General features: G+C 56.9%; 1 protein-coding gene across 1 annotated transcript in view; it reads right to left on the bottom strand.

The window, feature by feature from the left end:
• Positions 1-480: 480 nt before the first annotated feature.
• The window catches only part of KCNH6 (potassium voltage-gated channel subfamily H member 6), a 32,454-nt gene continuing 15,400 nt past the window's right edge, over positions 481-17,534 (bottom strand). The window contains exons 5-16 of the mRNA XM_086477833.1: positions 15,838-16,150; positions 14,099-14,310; positions 9,160-9,588; positions 8,061-8,460; positions 7,520-7,719; positions 5,361-5,613; positions 4,710-4,903; positions 3,696-3,795; positions 3,139-3,426; positions 2,521-2,701; positions 1,162-1,360; positions 481-768 (exon numbers count right to left, since the gene is read on the bottom strand). Coding sequence (XP_086333959.1) covers positions 481-768; positions 1,162-1,360; positions 2,521-2,701; positions 3,139-3,426; positions 3,696-3,795; positions 4,710-4,903; positions 5,361-5,613; positions 7,520-7,719; positions 8,061-8,460; positions 9,160-9,588; positions 14,099-14,310; positions 15,838-16,150 — 3,057 coding nt within the window. The remainder of the gene's footprint in view (positions 769-1,161; positions 1,361-2,520; positions 2,702-3,138; positions 3,427-3,695; positions 3,796-4,709; positions 4,904-5,360; positions 5,614-7,519; positions 7,720-8,060; positions 8,461-9,159; positions 9,589-14,098; positions 14,311-15,837; positions 16,151-17,534) is intronic.

Below are 17,534 nucleotides of genomic sequence, written 5' to 3'. Positions count from 1 at the left end.
CTGGTGACTACCCTTTTTGTAACGCCCACAAGCTCTGCTGGGCTAAGCCCAGTACCAACGCAATGGTCCCTGCTCCAAAGAGCTGACAGCAAAGTGGCCTCACAGCTAAGAGCTGTGGATTTGCTCTCCTTTGGTCGCTGTGGCTCACTTGGCTTGCGCCGTTCTTGAGAGGAAGCCTTGGCAAGGAAGAGGCGGTGGGTACCGTTTGGCCTAGCCAGCTTGTTGGTGGCCATAAGAAAGAACTGCTCTGGGTTCTCTATAATGTGCAAATGAAATCTACTCTACAGGAACCGCTGGAAAACGTTGACCTTGGAAGCCAGCCACTCTACGCTTCCTTTCACGGTGGCAGAAGACAGCTACAAATTATACCCCTGAGCCAATGGCATTGTCCTCCGTCTTACCCTTGCAGTCAAAATCAACATCAACTGACCGAGCTCGCAGTTGAGGTTCCTCTTGACTTGCTTCGCAGCCCCCATATCTCTAACTTCCAGGAAGCACTGGGTCGGAGAGGTGTCTCTGAATGTCCTGGTGCTCAGAAGATGCCTCCAAGTGCTCAGGGAGGGAAGGGAAACGAGAGCCCCGGAAGAGTCCCTGGGTATTTGGTACCCTTTGGTGGGGAGGCTCTGGGTTCGGGAGAGGTGGGGAATGGTGCTCCTGCTCGGAGTAGACCGTCATGGTTTCGTCAGATGCCACAGCGAAGTGCATTCCGCTTGACAAGGAGTCCCTGGATTTCAAGTGGAACTTTTCTACCTCCGTGTAGCTTGGGCTCTGGTGGGAAAGGAGGAACCAGGTGGGTTATGGCAAAAGCAAAACAAAGTAGCCATGCTTTCTCCTCACCCTATCAGTCTGCAAGACCCAAAATGTTATTTTTTTGCCTGAGGAGGCCTTGGAGCAGAGGAACCCACTCCTCTTCCTACTGATGGGGCAAGTGGTAGTGCTGGAGATGGCAGGCTGTGCCCCCAAATCAGCGATGCACCGGGCAGAAGCATCTCTAGGTAGATCTACTCCCATTTCAAGACCCCTGGGCTTTGCCTGGACCCACGAGTGCTTGTCTGTGCTTTGCATGCAGGGAGGCTGAAGGGAACCCCTGGCCCTCCAGGACCCATCTGCTCGGGGCAGAAGGAAGCTTGGCTGGTGCTGAGCTAGGCGGGGTGGCCTTACCTGCTCTGGGGTTGTTGCCTCCTCAGCCTCCTGGGGTGCGCAGGGGGTGAGAGGCTCCAGGCTCCGCGGGAGGATGCCGTACATGGCCAGGTTCTGGGAGGATGGCGAGATGGGGCTGTATGCGGGCGGCACTTGGGACAGCTGGCGCTGCAGGAGCTGGAGGATTATATTAATGTCTGACGACATCCTGGACTCCAGCCTGGGGACAGAGGAGCCCGGCATTAGCACAGTGCATCCCCGCTGCATCCCATGAGAGCCAGACCAGCAGCTGGGCAGGGGAGGCACTGGGGAGGAGGTGCCAATTGAACTGCCTGAGGGTGATGATGCTTTGCCTGGTGCTGCTTGGTGAGGTTTTTAGAGAGCTTCAAACTAGCACTGCCACAGAGAGATCAATCCTGCCAGCTCTCTCCTGCCACAGTCAATCATCCCCTGCCCAATTTTTGTGGACCCACACTGGGATCTGGAGCGGGGAACTGAACAAAGCTAAAACTACCCTGGAGGGGGGAAAAAATTGCAATGGTTAGTTTTAATCTGGATCAATTCTCCAGGCCAGCTGCCTGTGCTGACAGATGGGAGCAAGGCAGGTTGGTGCCAACCATCTTCAACTGAAGAATGGAAGGAAATGGAAGAGTAAGTCCCTTCCTTTTGCCTTGTGCTTGACTGAGACAAGCAGCTCTGGCAGGAGCGGGCACAGCTCCCCTCGCAGGCAACAGTCCTGGCAGTGCTTACGGAGTGGGTAGGAGATGTAGTCCCTGCTGCTGGGGACGGCACATTGGTGAGACACTGAAATACGTGTGTGGACACTCTGGTGAGTGAGCTTAGCATGGGCAGCAGCCGTGGGCAGGGGAGCCAGCCGCTCGTGTGGGTGCTGCCTGGGGCCTTTAAACCTACATCTCTGGTGTGGGCTCTTCTCATTCAAAGATCATGTGCTATTTCTTATTTAGAGGGCAACAATGTGCACGAGGCTCATTTGCTCAAGCAAGAGGATGCTTGCAGCTCTTTGCAACAGGAAGAGGAGTCCTGCAAAGGGCCCAAGTCATGAGCCTGTGGGTGGTTTCATGTGTGTGATTGCATCGAGTTTGGAGGCAGTGGCAAAGTGGCAGATCCCAGGGGTGGTGGGACAGTGGCAGACGAGGTGCTGGGCTGCAGCCAGGGCCAGGACTTGTAGGACTTGAGACGCTGCTGCATTTGCAAAGCGCTCCCACCACCTCTCCAAGGAATGCAGGGTCCCAGGGGGTCAGGATGAGGCATCTGCTGCACACAGAGCCCACTGCAGCCACCCCTGGAGAGCAGAAGAAGGTGATGGCCTGGAGTCCCCCTGGGTGGTCTCCAACCCCTGTGCCCCAGGGACCTGCCCACCTGCTGAGCTGGGCCTGCAGGAGCTCCAGCCTGGACTCGATCTGCCCCGGTCTGTAGTCACTCTGCAGGGGGATGTCCCGTGAGCTGTGTACCAAGGAGATGTGTTGCAGAGGCTCTGAGTCGTGGTTTGGCCTTCGGTCCTCCCAGAAGGTGAACATGTTGGGGATGTCCAGGGGGGTGGCTGGAAGGAGAACAGACATCTCAGCACTTCTGTCTTGCATCCCTCAGTCCCACTGGCATGGAAGTGCTCCAGAGTCCATCACCCAACATGTTCATGGAGAGTCATCACCCTGACATACATGGTGCTCAGGGAGAGTCCATTACCCTGGCACCCAAGGTGCTCGTGGACAGTCCGTCACACTGGCATCCAACATGCCTATGGAAGGCACATAGCATTTGGCCCCTTGGGGCAGCCCCAAAGGCATCTCTGGGTGCTAGGAGAAACTGCAGAGCACAGGAGGGACAGAGCAGATACTACTGGGGACAAAAAGACTCTTGGCCACAAGCGTGGCTCGCCTCAGATCTGTGTGAGTTGCTTGGCTCTGTCCCAAGACAAGGCCACCATGCCCAAGCATCCCCCATCACCCTCCTGCCAGCTTTGGCTGCAGCCATGGATACCTGCATAGGACTGGCTGCTCTCCGCTGCCTGCTTGCCAACCTCTGTGCCGCTGGCGTTGGTGGTGATGAGGCTGAGCGTGGGCAGAGCAAAGTCATCCTTTTTGGATGGGGGGAAGGGCTCAGCTTTCGCAGGGCTGCCAGTCTTGGCCTCGTCATCACTGGTCTGGGAGCAGGGAGTGGTGCTGCTGCCCAGGTCATCCCACTGGTCCTTAGTCAATGGGTCCTGCGGGTTGGTGAGCTCTGAGTAGGTATGATACTGCTCTCCATCAGAGATGCCTGTGTCTGGGTCTGTGGGGCAGCACAACAGGTTAATTTGGGGAGTACCACACATGACAAAATGAGCCCCCATCCCCTTTAGGGTGCCTGTAGGGCTGAAGCATCCTAAGGAGACAGAGGGAGGGAGGGAAGGCATCATGGGTGCCCCCAGGGTGGGGACATACAGGCTGGTCTGCAGCAACGGAGGCCTCTGCTTTGGGGTGCCTGCCAGGGCAGTAATTAAATGATGATCCTGCTCCCCAGCCCTGCAAGCCAGGCTCTGCTGACGCTGTGGGACTCACCAGGCTTGTTGGGCTGGCAGAGGGAGTGCTTGCGTCGGTGCGCCCGCCGGTAGGTGCAGTCATACTCCTCGCTGAGTGGTGAGCGGGGAACGCTGTCTGCCTGGGGGATGAGAGGGGCTGGTCACCAGGGAAAGGGTGCTGTGTCCCATCCACAGCTACCACAGCCCATCCATGGATGCCATGTCCCGTCCATAGGTGCCATGTCCCATCCATAGGTGCCACGGCTCATCCATGGGTGCCATGGCCTCGGGTGCTGTGGGGGCTACAGCCCATTCAGCATTTCCTAGGGCTGGTCTCCAGCTCCCTCCGGCTCTACATCCCTGCCCTGTCCCACCCGGTGACTTCTGGACCCGTGGCATAGGTCAAGGGATCCTAGAGGCAGGCCTCGGTGCTCTGAGACTGAGTTGAGGGTGTCAGGGCCATGGGGAGGGAAGGAGCATCCTGAGGTGGGGCAGGATGTCCTGGGGTAGGACAGGACATAGAGGGAATTTGGCTTTCTTTTCTGTCTTACCAAGCAAGTGTCTCTGAAAAAAAAAATGTCAGGAAAGGACAAAGTCCAGTCATAAATTTTAAGAGTCAAACAGCAATGACAAAAATGCTCCAAGCCTCTCATGGATTGCAAACTTTAAAAAGGAATTTTCAGAGAAAGCTGGAACCAACTCAGTGAAGCATGAGAATATTTCTTACTTCAGCAGCCTCAAAACGTGTGTGACCCACTTGCCCAGGCTGGAGCAGTCCTGGAGAGGATTTACGAGTGCTGCAGAGCAGACTGCTACCGATATGGTTTGTGGGGCCAACTTCTCCAAAGAGCTCAGGAACGTGCAGTATGCACGTGCCTGCTGGGCTGTGGGGGAAATCATAACCCCATGGAGAGTGCCTTGGGGAACATGGCTGCTGGCCAATCCACCACCAAACTGAGTGAGGAGCACCTGTTGACATCCTTGCTTCAGCCCTCCCACTTGCCAAATTTAAGGCATTGACCACATCCCTCCCAGGGACAGCCCTGGCACTCACATCTCGCAGGTTGAAGGTGATCTCTAAGTTGCTCCAGAAGTTGTCAGAGAAGGCTGGGTACATGTCCAAGACCTCCAGCAGGTCCTCCCTCTGGATCTTGTGCAAGTCGCAATAGGTCAGGGCTCTCACATCGGCATTGGACTTCCCTGGGCGGGCGTAAAGGCTGATGGGCTCCCCAAAGATGTCATTCTTTCCTGTGCCAAGAGACAGCTCATTAGGGGGAGGTGGGCACCCACCCCAGTTCCAGATGTACTGGACCAGCAGACTTCATTTTGGGGCTCATGGACAAGGGGATGCCCAGCAACTCTGACCCTGGTTGTAGATGCTGGGGATTACACCGTGAAAGCCATCACTGATGGGTAGACCGAGCCAGGGGTCATCAGTGGTGGTTGTGGACTGCTGAGCCATGGCCTGCTCTCCTCACTCCTTTGTGGCCTCTCCCTGGCATTTACAGGGAATCTTCCATCCCCTGTCCACTGGTGCATCACCAGCCAGATGTTGATGAATAACCTTCCCTTCTCCAGAACATGAAGTCCTTTGCCCCTCACCTACTACCCTTGGTGCACTGCTCATTGCACATCATCCTTCACCCATTACCCTGTGCCCCTTGCATACTGCCCCTCGCCCTCCCAGAAGGAAGGACTTTTCCACCTAAGATGGCCACCACAATGTCTTCCCGGAGAATCTCGATGGAGCCCCGGGAGATGAAGTAGAGTGTGGTGAGGACATCTCCGTAGTGCACCAGGGTGTCTCCAGGTGGCGCGTGGGTCGTCTTGAACTTCATGGCCAGGGCACGCAGGCAGCCTTTGCTGGCTCCTCGGAAAGCCTTGCAGTTCTGGAGCAGCGTGCGGTTGAGGTGGAGGCAGATGTCGGCCTGCAGGCAGTCAGGGAAACCCTTCAGCACCTGCGGAGAGCGAGGGAGAGATGCTGTCACCCCACCATCCCTGGGAAGGGCTGCCATGGCAGACCTGGGAGGCTGTGCGACGCAGCGTGACACGGCGGGGCCAAACAGGGAGCCCCCAAGCCCAGAAAGCCAAAGCTGGGGACCTCTTCTGATCTTCCCTTGGTGGAAGCCTGCCTGCCTGTTGCTGTCTTGTACTGCATGTGGCTGGCGATGAGAGCGCTCCCAAGCAATAAATAATAATAAACAATCAATCTATTTATACCCATTGGTGGCATATCCCTCTTTTCATCTTTACACCCACTAAACTTGGCTGAATGAGAGCATAAACTGGTAATGAGGTGCTGTCCTAATTAAACGGCACCTGCCTGAATGCCAAGAAGCAGCACGGGCCAGTTGTGTGCACCAACAGTTAAATATACCCATGGCAAATACCTCATGTTGAACAAAAGCTAAATCTGAAGGTGAAATCAGGGTAAAATTTGTGATATGGAGAAAGCTGTTGCCACCGGTGGCTTGTGGTGCCAGGGTAAAATCCACCTGAGTTTGGGATTTTGTTTGGAGAGCAGCATAAGGCTCCAGGATCTCCCTTGCTCTTACATCCTGCTGGTGGCCAAATCTGGGACAACCAGGCCAGGGCTGGTGAGCGCAGCTCATTCCCAGCTCCATCATGATCTCACAGGCTGGCAGCAGTGCCTTAGTTTCCCTACTGGGAAATCGGGGGCAGATGAATTGATCAGGCCATGGGATGATTGATTAGATCGTATTGCGTCTCAGCAGCATCCAGCAGGAATCAGTGTGAGCAGTGGCACGTCCAAGCTGCAAGCTCAGCTTGTCGCGGGAGATTTGTGACCTGGGTTCACACTAAGCCAGTGGAACTTGTGCTTGGTCGAGTGCCATGGCTTGGCTTCTAGTTATTACCACTGGTGTCCAGCCCAGGATGTCTCCTCCATGGAAGAGGTTTACCCCGAAGCTCTCCCGGTGATAAACCCCCAAATGCTGCCCAGTTGTTTAACAAGGTGGCAGCGGCAGCTGAAGATGGAGTGGTTGAATTAATGCAAATCTGTGTCCCAGTAGTGCCCAGGGACAGAGAAGGATCAAGTCTTAGGAAAAAGGGGAGCATGAGTGAGCAGGCTAACGGCCTGCCCAGGGCCAAGAGACGGGGAGTACCAAGTCCCATCTCCCTGCTTGCCTCTTCCTTTCTCATTCCTCGCTCTGTCTTGCAGCTGGCCGAGCCAGCACGTTTGTGCACCAAACCTGTGGCCATGAGCTGAGTCCTGCCACCGTGGCCCCAGCCTGGGACTCCTCGGCTGAGCCCCCTCCTCACCCCTGCGGTGCCCCGGCGCCGTTGGCACAAGCCTTCCCACCAGGCTCGGAGACACGGCGCCTCCCCAGTGCAGCTTCGCCATTGATCTCCCCTTTGCTAGCAAACAGCCGCCTCTCTGGGCTCTAATTAAAATGGATCGAGGTTTATTTAAATGCCCTCCTTTCCCTGCCACTGAGAGCGGGATGCACTTTGCTTAGCAACCGGCGGTGTGGAGAGGAGCTGGATCGATACCGGCTCCGCGGCTCTGTGCCACCAACAGACACCGGCCTGAAAGTCCTCGGCGCCGATGGGAGCTCTGAGCTCCTCACCAGCATGCCGGCACCAAACCCGTTCTCTGGCCAAGAAATGCTGTCATGGCCCCAGAAAACCTCTGGGTAGATGTGAAGGGATGGAGAGGGGGAGAAAGGGAGATGCAGGAAGCAAACGGGCAGACAGACTCTGTCTCCAGCCTCCCAAGTCTCCACCTGCCTCCTCTCCACCCTGATCAAAAGGATGGAATGTTTGGTTGGACCCAGAGCTAGACTCTGGGTCGTTCATGACGAGATACCGTGAGGACATGAGGCCTCCTCGCCCCGTACTCACCGCATTCATGTCGATGCCGTTGGTGTAGGACCAGGCGTGCTGGAAATACTCCTCCAGGCGCTGGCGCAGGGGGTTGGGGATCTGGTGGAAGCGGATGAACTCCTTAACGCGCAGCATCTGCGTGTGGTAGCGGGCTGTGCCCGAGTACAGGCGCTGGATAATGGCGGAGACGTTGCCGAAGATGCTGGCATACATCAGAGCTGCAACGAGAAGACAAGACTCAGCAGGACATGGGGAGCCATCTGTGTCCAACTACCTCAGACATGGAACCAGCAGGTTTCCAAAGTCCGTTATCTACCATGGACCTGAAACCAGTGGGTTTCTGAAATCCGTATTTCTATCTATCTATCTATCTATCTATCTATCTATCTATCTATCTATCTATCTATCTCCCTATCTGTTTGTCTGTGCAGAAGAGGCACAGGCAGAGGGAGATGCTCTCTTAAAACCCCACATGCTACAGCCTGGTAGGTCTCTCCCTGTTTCTCCCCAAAGCAGCCCCTCCAACCTCCAAGGGATGGGGACAGGGGCAGGCACTCACAGCCAATAAGCATGACACAGATGGAGAAGATTTTCTCAGAGTTGGTGTTGGGTGAGACGTTGCCGAACCCCACGCTGGTGAGGCTGCTGAAGGTGAAGTAGAGGGCAGTGACGTATTTATCCTTGATGGATGGCCCGGAGGAGAGATCACTGTCATTGTAGCGCTTGCCGATCTGGTCACCCAGGTTGTCCAGCCAGCCAATCTTGTGCTCCATGTAGGGCCGCTCCACGTTGCCAATGGCGTACCAGATGCAGGCCAGCCAGTGGGCGATGAGGGCGAAGGTGCACATGAGCAGGAAAAGCACGGCTGCTCCATACTCGGAGTAGCGGTCCAGTTTGCGGGCCACGCGGACCAGGCGCAGCAACCGGGCGGTCTTCAGGAGGCCAATGAGGGTGGTGGTCTGCAGTAGAAAGGTGAGAAACCTCAGGGACAACCAAGAGATAAATCTGACCAGAGGCATGTCTCCAGCCTAGCTGTGCTCGCTTTGAAGGATAAAAATGCCTTTCTAGAGCATGAATCACCTTGTCCTGGAGGTGACATCTGAAATAGGTTGGGTGAATCATGCCACAGAAAGGGCAGTTTCCCTCTGCTGACCATAAAGGCAACAAGCCCTGCGATTACAGGTAGCAAGTGAGAGGAGCCAAGGCCAACCCCCTGTCTCCTGATGAGTCCTCACCTTGCCAACCATTGCTCCCAAAACAGCTGCATTTCACTCCATCCCACAGGCTCTTTGCCAACATTTTGAATCTGGCTGGCAATGTGACCCCAATTTGGCCTTGCTGGAGTGTGGGGCCAGTCCCTAAACTGAGCTCCCAGCCTGCTCTGCTGGGACAGCCCCAGCAAGGGAAGAGGGTCCAGTTAAGCACTGTCTTGGCACTTACAATAGGGCCTGTGTGGCTGTCTGATCCTACTAAGTAAAATCCCAGGTCCCAGCTGCTTAGTAAAAACCTGTAATTACGTCCTTGTCCATGCCTCTGACTAACCACCCCTCTCCTTGCAGATCTAGCCATCCACCGCATACATCAAGCCATCCATATCCCTCTCTTTCTGTCCCATACATCTCTCCCTATCCATCTGTGAGTCCCCTCCTGTCCTGTACCTCATCAGAGCCGGAACGGAAGATGAGCAGGTCAAAGGGGATGGCAGCGACCATGTCGATGAGGAACCATCCCTTGAAGTAGTGGATGGCGATCTTGCCAGGGTGGCTCACCACCTCGTCGTTGATGTTGACGTAGGTGGTACGGAAGTTGATGACGATGTCCACAATGAACATGATGTCCACGATGAGGTCAATGATGTTGAGTGGGTCACAGGAGTAGCTGCAGTCCCAGTGCTTCTCCTCCACCTGCTCCTCATTGAGCAGGAAGGCGGCTGAGTAGGGGGTGAAGACGGCTGTGTAGATGACCAGCAGAAGGATGAGCCAGTCCCACACAGCCTTGAAGGGACTGTAGTGCAGGATGGTCCATCGGTGGATGCGTGGTGCCTGCAGCTTGTATTCAGGAAGGACGTCGGCACCCAGGGACAGCACCTGCCAGGAGATGGGTGTGAGAAGGACAGGAGACCAGGAGAGGATCGAGAAGGCCAGAAGCCAGGCAAGGGGCTTCCACATGCTGGTAGGGCAGTGAGGAGCGTGCAGTGGGTTTCCTACACCCTCTTCACCTTCGTTGCTTTCGTACGTGTCTGTCCAGGAGGCCACAAGATGAATTGCCCACTATGGCTTACACCAAGGTCTGCCCAGCTCCTTGTCTGTCTCTGATGGCCAGAGCACCCTTGAGGCAGCTGTTTACCTCCTTTATGCCCTTCAGACCCTACCATGCCGGCAGAGAAGAAAGTGCCTCCTGCTGTGTCTCCTTCTGCCCACAGCTCTGTGCCACCAGCCTGAGCGTTGGGTGTCCCTGGCACAGGGCTATGGGGATGGGCAGCTTGGAGATGCAGTCCCACAGTTGTGCCATGACCTGGCCCCGAGGGTGATGGCACATTAGGTGTCCTGCAAGCCTCGCATGGTCCCTTTCTTGGCCCCAGCAGGGACCTTCCCCTTGATGTCCCTATGGCACAGTTGTCCTCCAAGCACAGGGGACAGTTTGGGCTACCGACAGCAAAGCCTGGCCTCAGGCAATGCCCATTTCCCATCTGAGCATCCCATCTGCAGCCACCAACGTGCAAACACCATCTCATGCATGCAGGCGCCCTCCCATATTGTCATGTGTCCCCAGGTCTGTCTGCCCTCATGGGGACATGCTCCCACGGCACCAGTGAATCCCCACCTGTCCCAGCTCCTGCCTCCAGGACCAACACCAGCTCCCAACGGGCTCTGAAGCCACCCCGGGGACACAATGCAAGGTGCTGGGGACCGGGAGGGATGAGGCTGTCCTGCTTTGGGTGCTGAGAGATGGTGGCATGAAGGGTCTTATCTGGAGTTGGGGGCAGTTGTATCCTTCCTGCCTGCCACTGCCACTCTCTTGTCCCCCGCGTGTCCCCGCAGTGCTGGCCACCAGTGCCACCTGCAGTGGAGGATGAAGGGCACCCCAATGCTCTCTCCCGGCACCGAGCCCCCAGCTAAAAGGGTGCTTTTTGCTGGTCTGCGAAGGAGGGGTGAGAGGAGGCTCCACATGCCCCAAGGCCACGGTGATGAGCACCACCACGACAGATCTGGAAGAAGGGCCTGATCCTTCCTGCACTGTCACCAATCTTGTTCAAGGGTTCAAGGGCTTCCCAAGGGCTCCTGGTGCTGCGGCACAGAGCAGATCCAGCCCCACAGCCCCGTCCCACCACGAGCAGCCACTCCCACATCCTGCAGCCCTGGGACATCCGTGGGTCCTGTGCCCTGGGGGTGCCCCCTGCTCCTACCTGCCTGCAGCTTGCCCGGCGACCCAGGCGGCAGCTGACCCTCGAAGTTCGGGTGTCCACCGTGGGGGCCCCCAACCCCGCACGCCCAGGCAGTGACCGGCACGGTGGGCGCAGCACCGGGGCCACGGCATCGCCCATGCAGGCACGCATGCACTCGGTCGGGCGAGTGGGAGACATGCGGCTGCGAAGGGCATTCGGGAGCCCGGCGTGGATTAATCAAACCCAATCGATGCTGGGGCCCCCGTAGGGACGAGAGCGCCAATGGGGCAGCGGGAGCTGCCGACGTCGCTGACGGATGGAGAGGGGAGGGATTGGAAAAAGTGACCCAAACACAATCGTTGCGGAGGGGAATGAGGCACCGGCTGGGCTTGGGGACCAGCTCTTGTGGGGACGGTAGGGAAGGGGACAAGGTGATGTTGGTAAAACGCTTGGTCCCAAAGCTAAGACGTGCCCAGCAGACTGGAGACAGGCTCCTATTCCTTATGTCTGGGAAAACCAGCAACACTCCCACCCTCAGAAGCCGAACCTCCTGTGCTGCCTGGCCAGATGCAGCTCTGTGGGGCTAGTTGTGAATTTGGGTCCCCAAATGCTGCTCCCCACGCTGGGATGCCAGCCCTGCCCCTTGTCCCTGCTCCTGACACCCAGCTCTTGCGGCAGAAGCAAGAGCAGGTCAAGCCCCGTTTTTTTCCACCCAGGAATTAATAAAAAGCTGTAACACCAGAAATTTGAGGCAGAAAAGGGAAAAGAAAGAACCCCCAAAAGAGCATCCAAACCAATGCAGAGCTAGGGAGCAGCTGCAGCCTTGTCACTCTCTGCTCCTTGGGGATGGAGAGGGCTGTGGGTGGCACCCTTGGGTGGCCTGGGTGGCTCTTGAGTCTCTGCGGGTGGCAGTGCCAGGTGCCCCTCATGGCGATCCCGCTGGGTGCCCCTTCCCTCTTCCCCTTCCCCCCGCGCTTACCGGCTTCAGCTGCAGCCGCAGGCTCATGGTGTGGGGTGCTGGGTGCTGGCAGTGGGGTGCTGGGTGCTGGCAGTGGGGTGCTGGGTGCCGGCCGGTGAGCGAGAGAGGGAAGCAGCCGTGGGAGGGAGGAGGAGGGAGGGAGGAGGGAGCAGGGTGCGTGCGGGCTGTGGGTGACAGAGGGGGGAGGCTCCCACGGCTCTGGCTAACCCAGGCTGTTGCTCGTGCCCTGCAGGGCCCAGTGGCCATGTGCCTTCCTCCTCTCTTGCCCCGTGCTGGGGATGGGACTGGGGAGGAGTACACTGAGCTGGGGAGGGGTCCACGCCAGAGTCACCAGGAAACCCTCAAGCACAGGGGGCTGGGCAGGATCAGGCCCATGGTGCTGGCTGCAGGCAAGCACTGAGCCAGTGCCCCTCCTAAAGTGTATCCTGACAGAACTAAGCGCCCCCATCCCTGTCTCCAGCTCTCTCCTGCCCAGCTCCACCTCCACCCGCTGCCCACAGGGCAGTTCAAGGGGACTGGGAGAGGGGCCACCCACGAGATAGGACCCCAGCACGGTGGCGCTGAACCCATGGCATCCCCATGTGCCTCCAGCCGTGCCCCAGAGCCGCAGCCTGGGTAGGCTGAGCCCAGCACATTCATTGCACTTGTGACCTGCCCTTGCTGCAGGGCTGAACCACCCCCACCAGTCTGTCTGCCTTTCTCTGCCCACCAGACGGTATTTTTAGACGCCGTTAGTGGCGTCTCGACGCTGTCTCTGCCTCACCCATGAATTATTTAGTGACCAGGAGCAGGGAGCCATGGCTTGGCAGGAGGCACGGGTGATGTTGGGGTGAGGACAGGCAGGATGCCTGCGTCCCCCAGGGCTGTGGGGAGATGTGGCAAGGAGGTCCATCTCATCCCATCCCATCCCATCCCATCCCATCCCATCCCATCCCATCCCATCCCATCCCATCCCATCCCATCCCATCCCATCCCATCCCATCTGGAGATTTAAGGCAAAGGGAAGACTGACCTTTGTGGGTGCCGCATGGCTGCACCGCAGGGCCCTGCAGCCACCACCCATCAGCTCTGATCCTGTCACCCCACAGCCAGCTAATGACCCCGCATCGAGCGGCCAGTTCCACCATGCCAGCATCACCTCAGTGCGCAGAAGCAGTCCCCGGTGTGGGTGTCCCCTGTGATGGGGATAGGGGCATGGAGGGTGCTCACCATCCCACTAGGGCATTCAGGGGCTGATCCCCGGTCACTACAGTCACCCCCGGATCAGAGGGACTAAGCAGGTTTTGGGATGAAGGGGACAAGCCAGAGGGACAAGCCTAAAAACTGCCCTGTGCCATGGGGAGCAGGGAGCCTGTTTGCCATGCACAGAGGCTGCGAGGCTGAAGGTTTGCTGGCACCAAGACAGGAGGAAAATCGTGTGGAGCAGCCTGCTCTGATGGAGCAGACTGTCCATTCCAGAGGCTTTTCTGGGGTCAGATGGCTGAATTTTCATTAAATTGGCCCTCGGCTGCTGCTGGCAGGTGTCCTTAGATGTATTTTGTATATCGTGGCTCTCCCATGCCTCAGTTTCCCCAGTGGTAAGAGCTCCTGACCTGGGACTGCAGGATACAGCAGCACATTTCACACACACTGATGTCCCTGTGTCCCCTCGGTGACAGTACAGTGCCATATGTGTCCCCCACGGTGCAAGTGCGATGCCATGTGTCCTCTGCAGTGACAGGACCCTGCCACACGTGTTGGTGACAGTGCAGTGCCACCTGCTGTCTCCCAGGGGATCCTGTGACCCTCAGCGTGGCCACCCGGCATGGGGTCCCTGGCTGAGCGCCTTGGGGCCAGCAGTGCCCTGGAGGCTCCATCCCCGGCGTTGGGGGGCAGGAACCAGTGGCCAGAGCCTCCCCAACAAACCAAGGCACATGCACACACAAATGTGGACGCGTGTGTGTCCCCTTCAAGGCCACAATCACACCATGAGCCATTCATGCCTGTGTTCCCCATGGCCACAAATTACCAGAAATACTAATTTAGAGGGGAAAAAAAGAGTATTTCAGCCATTCAGAGGAAGACAAAAAAAAATCAAACACAGGGAAACTGGCATTTCCTAAGATGGAAACTCCAGGTATCGCTGCCTGCTCTGCTCCTCGCTTCCAAAAACCACAGGAATGGCTGTTACCATACTCCAGCAGCAGCACCATCTCCCCACTGCTGCCTCACTAGCATCTCACTCCCCACGTACCTGTGTGACCTTCTCAGTGACGTTCTGGGTGCGCTCCATCACCTTGTGGGGAGCAATTATCTCAATCTCCGTTGTGGAGCCCGAGCGGTGCTTCTCCAGGTTGAACTCCACAAAGTTGAGCGTGAACTGGGGGATCTGGCTGATGGTCCGGTACTTCATGAGGTCTGAGTCCGAAGTGGAGTTGGGGGGGTTGGGTTTGACGTGAGAAGCCTCTGAAAGAGGATGGAGAGGAGCATTGAGGAGGATGGTACGAGCAGGAGCCAATCCGCGGAGACCTGATCTCAGTGCAGGACATCCAGGAGCTGGGGACCACCACAATGTGCCACTAGAAGGTACCAATATCTGCCTGGCCATAAAGGCTTGGCTTCTTCAGAGTGGCATCTGACATAGGATTCCCAACCTGAGATGCCTGAGAGGGGGTGCTTTTCAGACACTTCACCCATCTTTTCACCATTAAACCTCCTTCGGGGGGGTTAGACCAGCTGCCAAAATACACAGGCACCCAGTATCCTTTGCCACCTCTGAAGGCTGTGGCAGGTTGGGGACCAGCCCCAATGAGACCCACCAGGGAGGGATGCCAAAACTGGCATGAAAGCAGATGAAGGAGGAGGTGGGTCTCCTCCACCCTTGCGTGCTTCAGCCTGACCAACACAGCTCCTGAGGTGCTGCCTTGGTTTTTGGCCACCAAACTGAGCCAGGAGCTGGATGATGTCTCTACCTGCATGTATCCTCCACCCCCAGGCTCCAGGTAGGGAGGTCAGAGCTTTCTTTTGAAGAAGAGCTGTAGTGGGGCTGAATTGTGGCAGTTTCCCCTGGGGACCTGGGGATCTGCCTCTCTGGGTCACCACAGTGCAGGACCAGGGAAGAAGCCCCAGAAGGCTCATGGTCTTGCTTGTGGCAATGTGTAGTCATGGAGGGAGCATGTACCCACACCCAGGGCTTCAGGAACATCCCCAAGCACTGTAACCACGGTGTCCCTCTATCTCCTTTGGGTAGGGCAGGGTTATATTTTCAGCTCTATCCCTTGCACTCCGACATTGACCCAAGAGGTGTCACAGGCAGGAGGTGTCTGAAGACATTGTGAAGGTGCCCAGTTAGCCCCAGCCATCCTGCTGCCACCCTTCTTTCTGCTCATTCCCCTTTCCTCTCTCTACATTGTATTCCCTCCTGAGGGTCTGTAACCTATGACTATTTGAGGATCATGATCCCCCACCCTGTTTTCTCAAGCCAGACACCGCAGACTGATCCCTCTCCACCCCCAGTTACTGAGGCTTCTCTCTTGCCTGACCTCCATCTTATTTGCCATCATCTCTCTAGTGAGAACAAGAGATCTGGACGTGAACACCATGGTGGAGGTACATTTCCTCCAGCCCTATAGAGTGGCCTGGCTGGTGTCTTGTCCACTTCCAACACATGGACACAGCTCACATTGCACATGCCTGTAGACCCCTTCCCTCCCTCCTGGGGAGCTGGGACAGCATCGGGATGCCCCTCATGTGGGGCAGCCAAACACAGCCTCACGCGATCTCACAGCTCACGCACAACACCACGGATGGCTCTACCCAAAGAGCAGGACCTGCCTACACAGGGAATCACATGGGGACCAGCGGGTTTTGGGGAGAAGACCCCAGCTTATCTCCACTTTGCAGACCTCCCCCCCGCCCCGAGACGTGCTGGGGCCATTGCCCGGGACCGTGGCTCTCGCAATAGGACCGACAGCTCCGGGGTTTTTCCCCTACCTGAGTTTGCCCTCCTTTCCCTGAATTTTCTCTGGAACTCAGACCTCGCAGCCTCAAAGTTGTCCAAGGAGGAGACCCTGCGGAGGCTGTGGAAGCTGCCCCCAGGGCGAGACCGAAAGAAACCCCACGCAGAGTATGACCCTCGTGGGCCCAGCAAGGGAGGCTCTTGTTTCGGGGACGAGTGTTGTAGGGTGGGGTCGGCCTCCAGGCTTGGCCTCCGCTCCTTTTCCAGGAGGGATTCGGTCTCTGACTGCACACAGTTCTCCTTGGGCGATGTCTTCAAGTCCCTCAAAATCAGGGAGTCACCACCAGGCTTTAAGACAGCCGGGAGAAAGCGTTTTATTAGAAGGAGTCCTCGCGTGCTGAGGGAGAAGGAGGGGGAGCTGGGGGAGGTAAGAGAAAGGGCAGAGGGCTGGGAAGCACTGCGGTTCCTGAGGTCACCTCCAACCGGGACCAGGACTTGCTTTGCGATGGGATGACCGAGTCCTTGAGGACTGGGCAGCTCCTACCTCCTACCCGCTCCTACTGAAGGCGGGGCGGCCGCGGGACGCTTTGCAAGGCGATGCTGCGCAGCTGGGAAGCAGGCCAGAGCAAGAAGAGAAGAGGAGACCCTAGGGATAAGCTTGCCTGGAGTACCTGCCTTGCTGCGCGCTTTTCCGAGGTGTCCCTACATCCCACTACTGGACAAGCCTTTTCCTCACCCGCTGCAAGAGTTCAGGCCACCACCGAGGGTCGGTGCCCGGGGGTCCTGTGCTGGCATGTATGGGAGAGGATGTGCTCTGCACCGGGAAGCACTGGAGGAGCTGCTGGGCTTGCAAATTTGGCCATATGTGGTCCTCTCTCTCCTACAGCACTCCTTGGCCATTGCTAAACCTTTTTCCCTGGAGACCTAAAGAGTTTCCAGCCTTTAACGACTTCTGCAATGGGGTGCACAAAGCAGCCACCTGCTGGGGCAGAAACCTACGGGTCTATGCCCATGCTTGTCATACTCACAGGAGGGACCAGGATTTTGCGTTTGTGCCCAAGGCACACTGTGGCACTTCTCACTATCCCTAAGGACCTTATTGCAGGTTTTAGGATGGGGTGCTTGGAGGGGCTGGCTGCTGGCTGCTCCTGCACCTGCTAGGCTGCCCTGAGTTGGACCAGGCTCCACCAAAGTGGTGGGTCATCAGGCTGTCCTCAATGCACATCTTCCATGCGTGTACACCTGAAACATTGCAGTGCGTCATGCAGCTTCAACCTGGGGGTACCCAGAGCCTTTAGCAGTGCCGGTGTCTCTAGGAGCAACATACTGAGAACATCTGATATGTCTTCAACTTGCCATAAGTACAACCTCTGAGAAGAACAGGCACCTTTCACCTCATCATATCTGTAATTTTGGGAAGCAGCTTTATCCAAGCTGTCTGGATACACCCAGCACTGTGAGAACCTGGCGCCTGGGGATGCATTAGCAGAGCAAAAGCCTCCTGCCCACAGCCCTGTGCCTCAAGCTGCAGTATTTCAGAAAATAACACGATTGCCCAGAGGTACCTTGAGCACTTTTGAGAGTCAAGAAGCCACCAAGAACAGCAATCTAAAGAGGTCCCACCAACATTTTTCCAATCTTATCAACTCAGCAATGACAGCATCACCCTCCATCATGGAAAGCACAGTCTTTGCTGAAGGACTAAGCCAGAGGTGCCTGTGCTGATCCTGCC

This window comes from Leptosomus discolor, chromosome 25, assembly GCF_034619465.1.
Source record: "Leptosomus discolor isolate bLepDis1 chromosome 25, bLepDis1.hap2, whole genome shotgun sequence".
In the NCBI taxonomy this organism is placed as follows: domain Eukaryota; kingdom Metazoa; phylum Chordata; class Aves; order Leptosomiformes; family Leptosomidae; genus Leptosomus; species Leptosomus discolor.
Note: the sequence above shows the minus strand (reverse complement) of the source record. Positions and strands in the feature narration are given on the sequence as shown.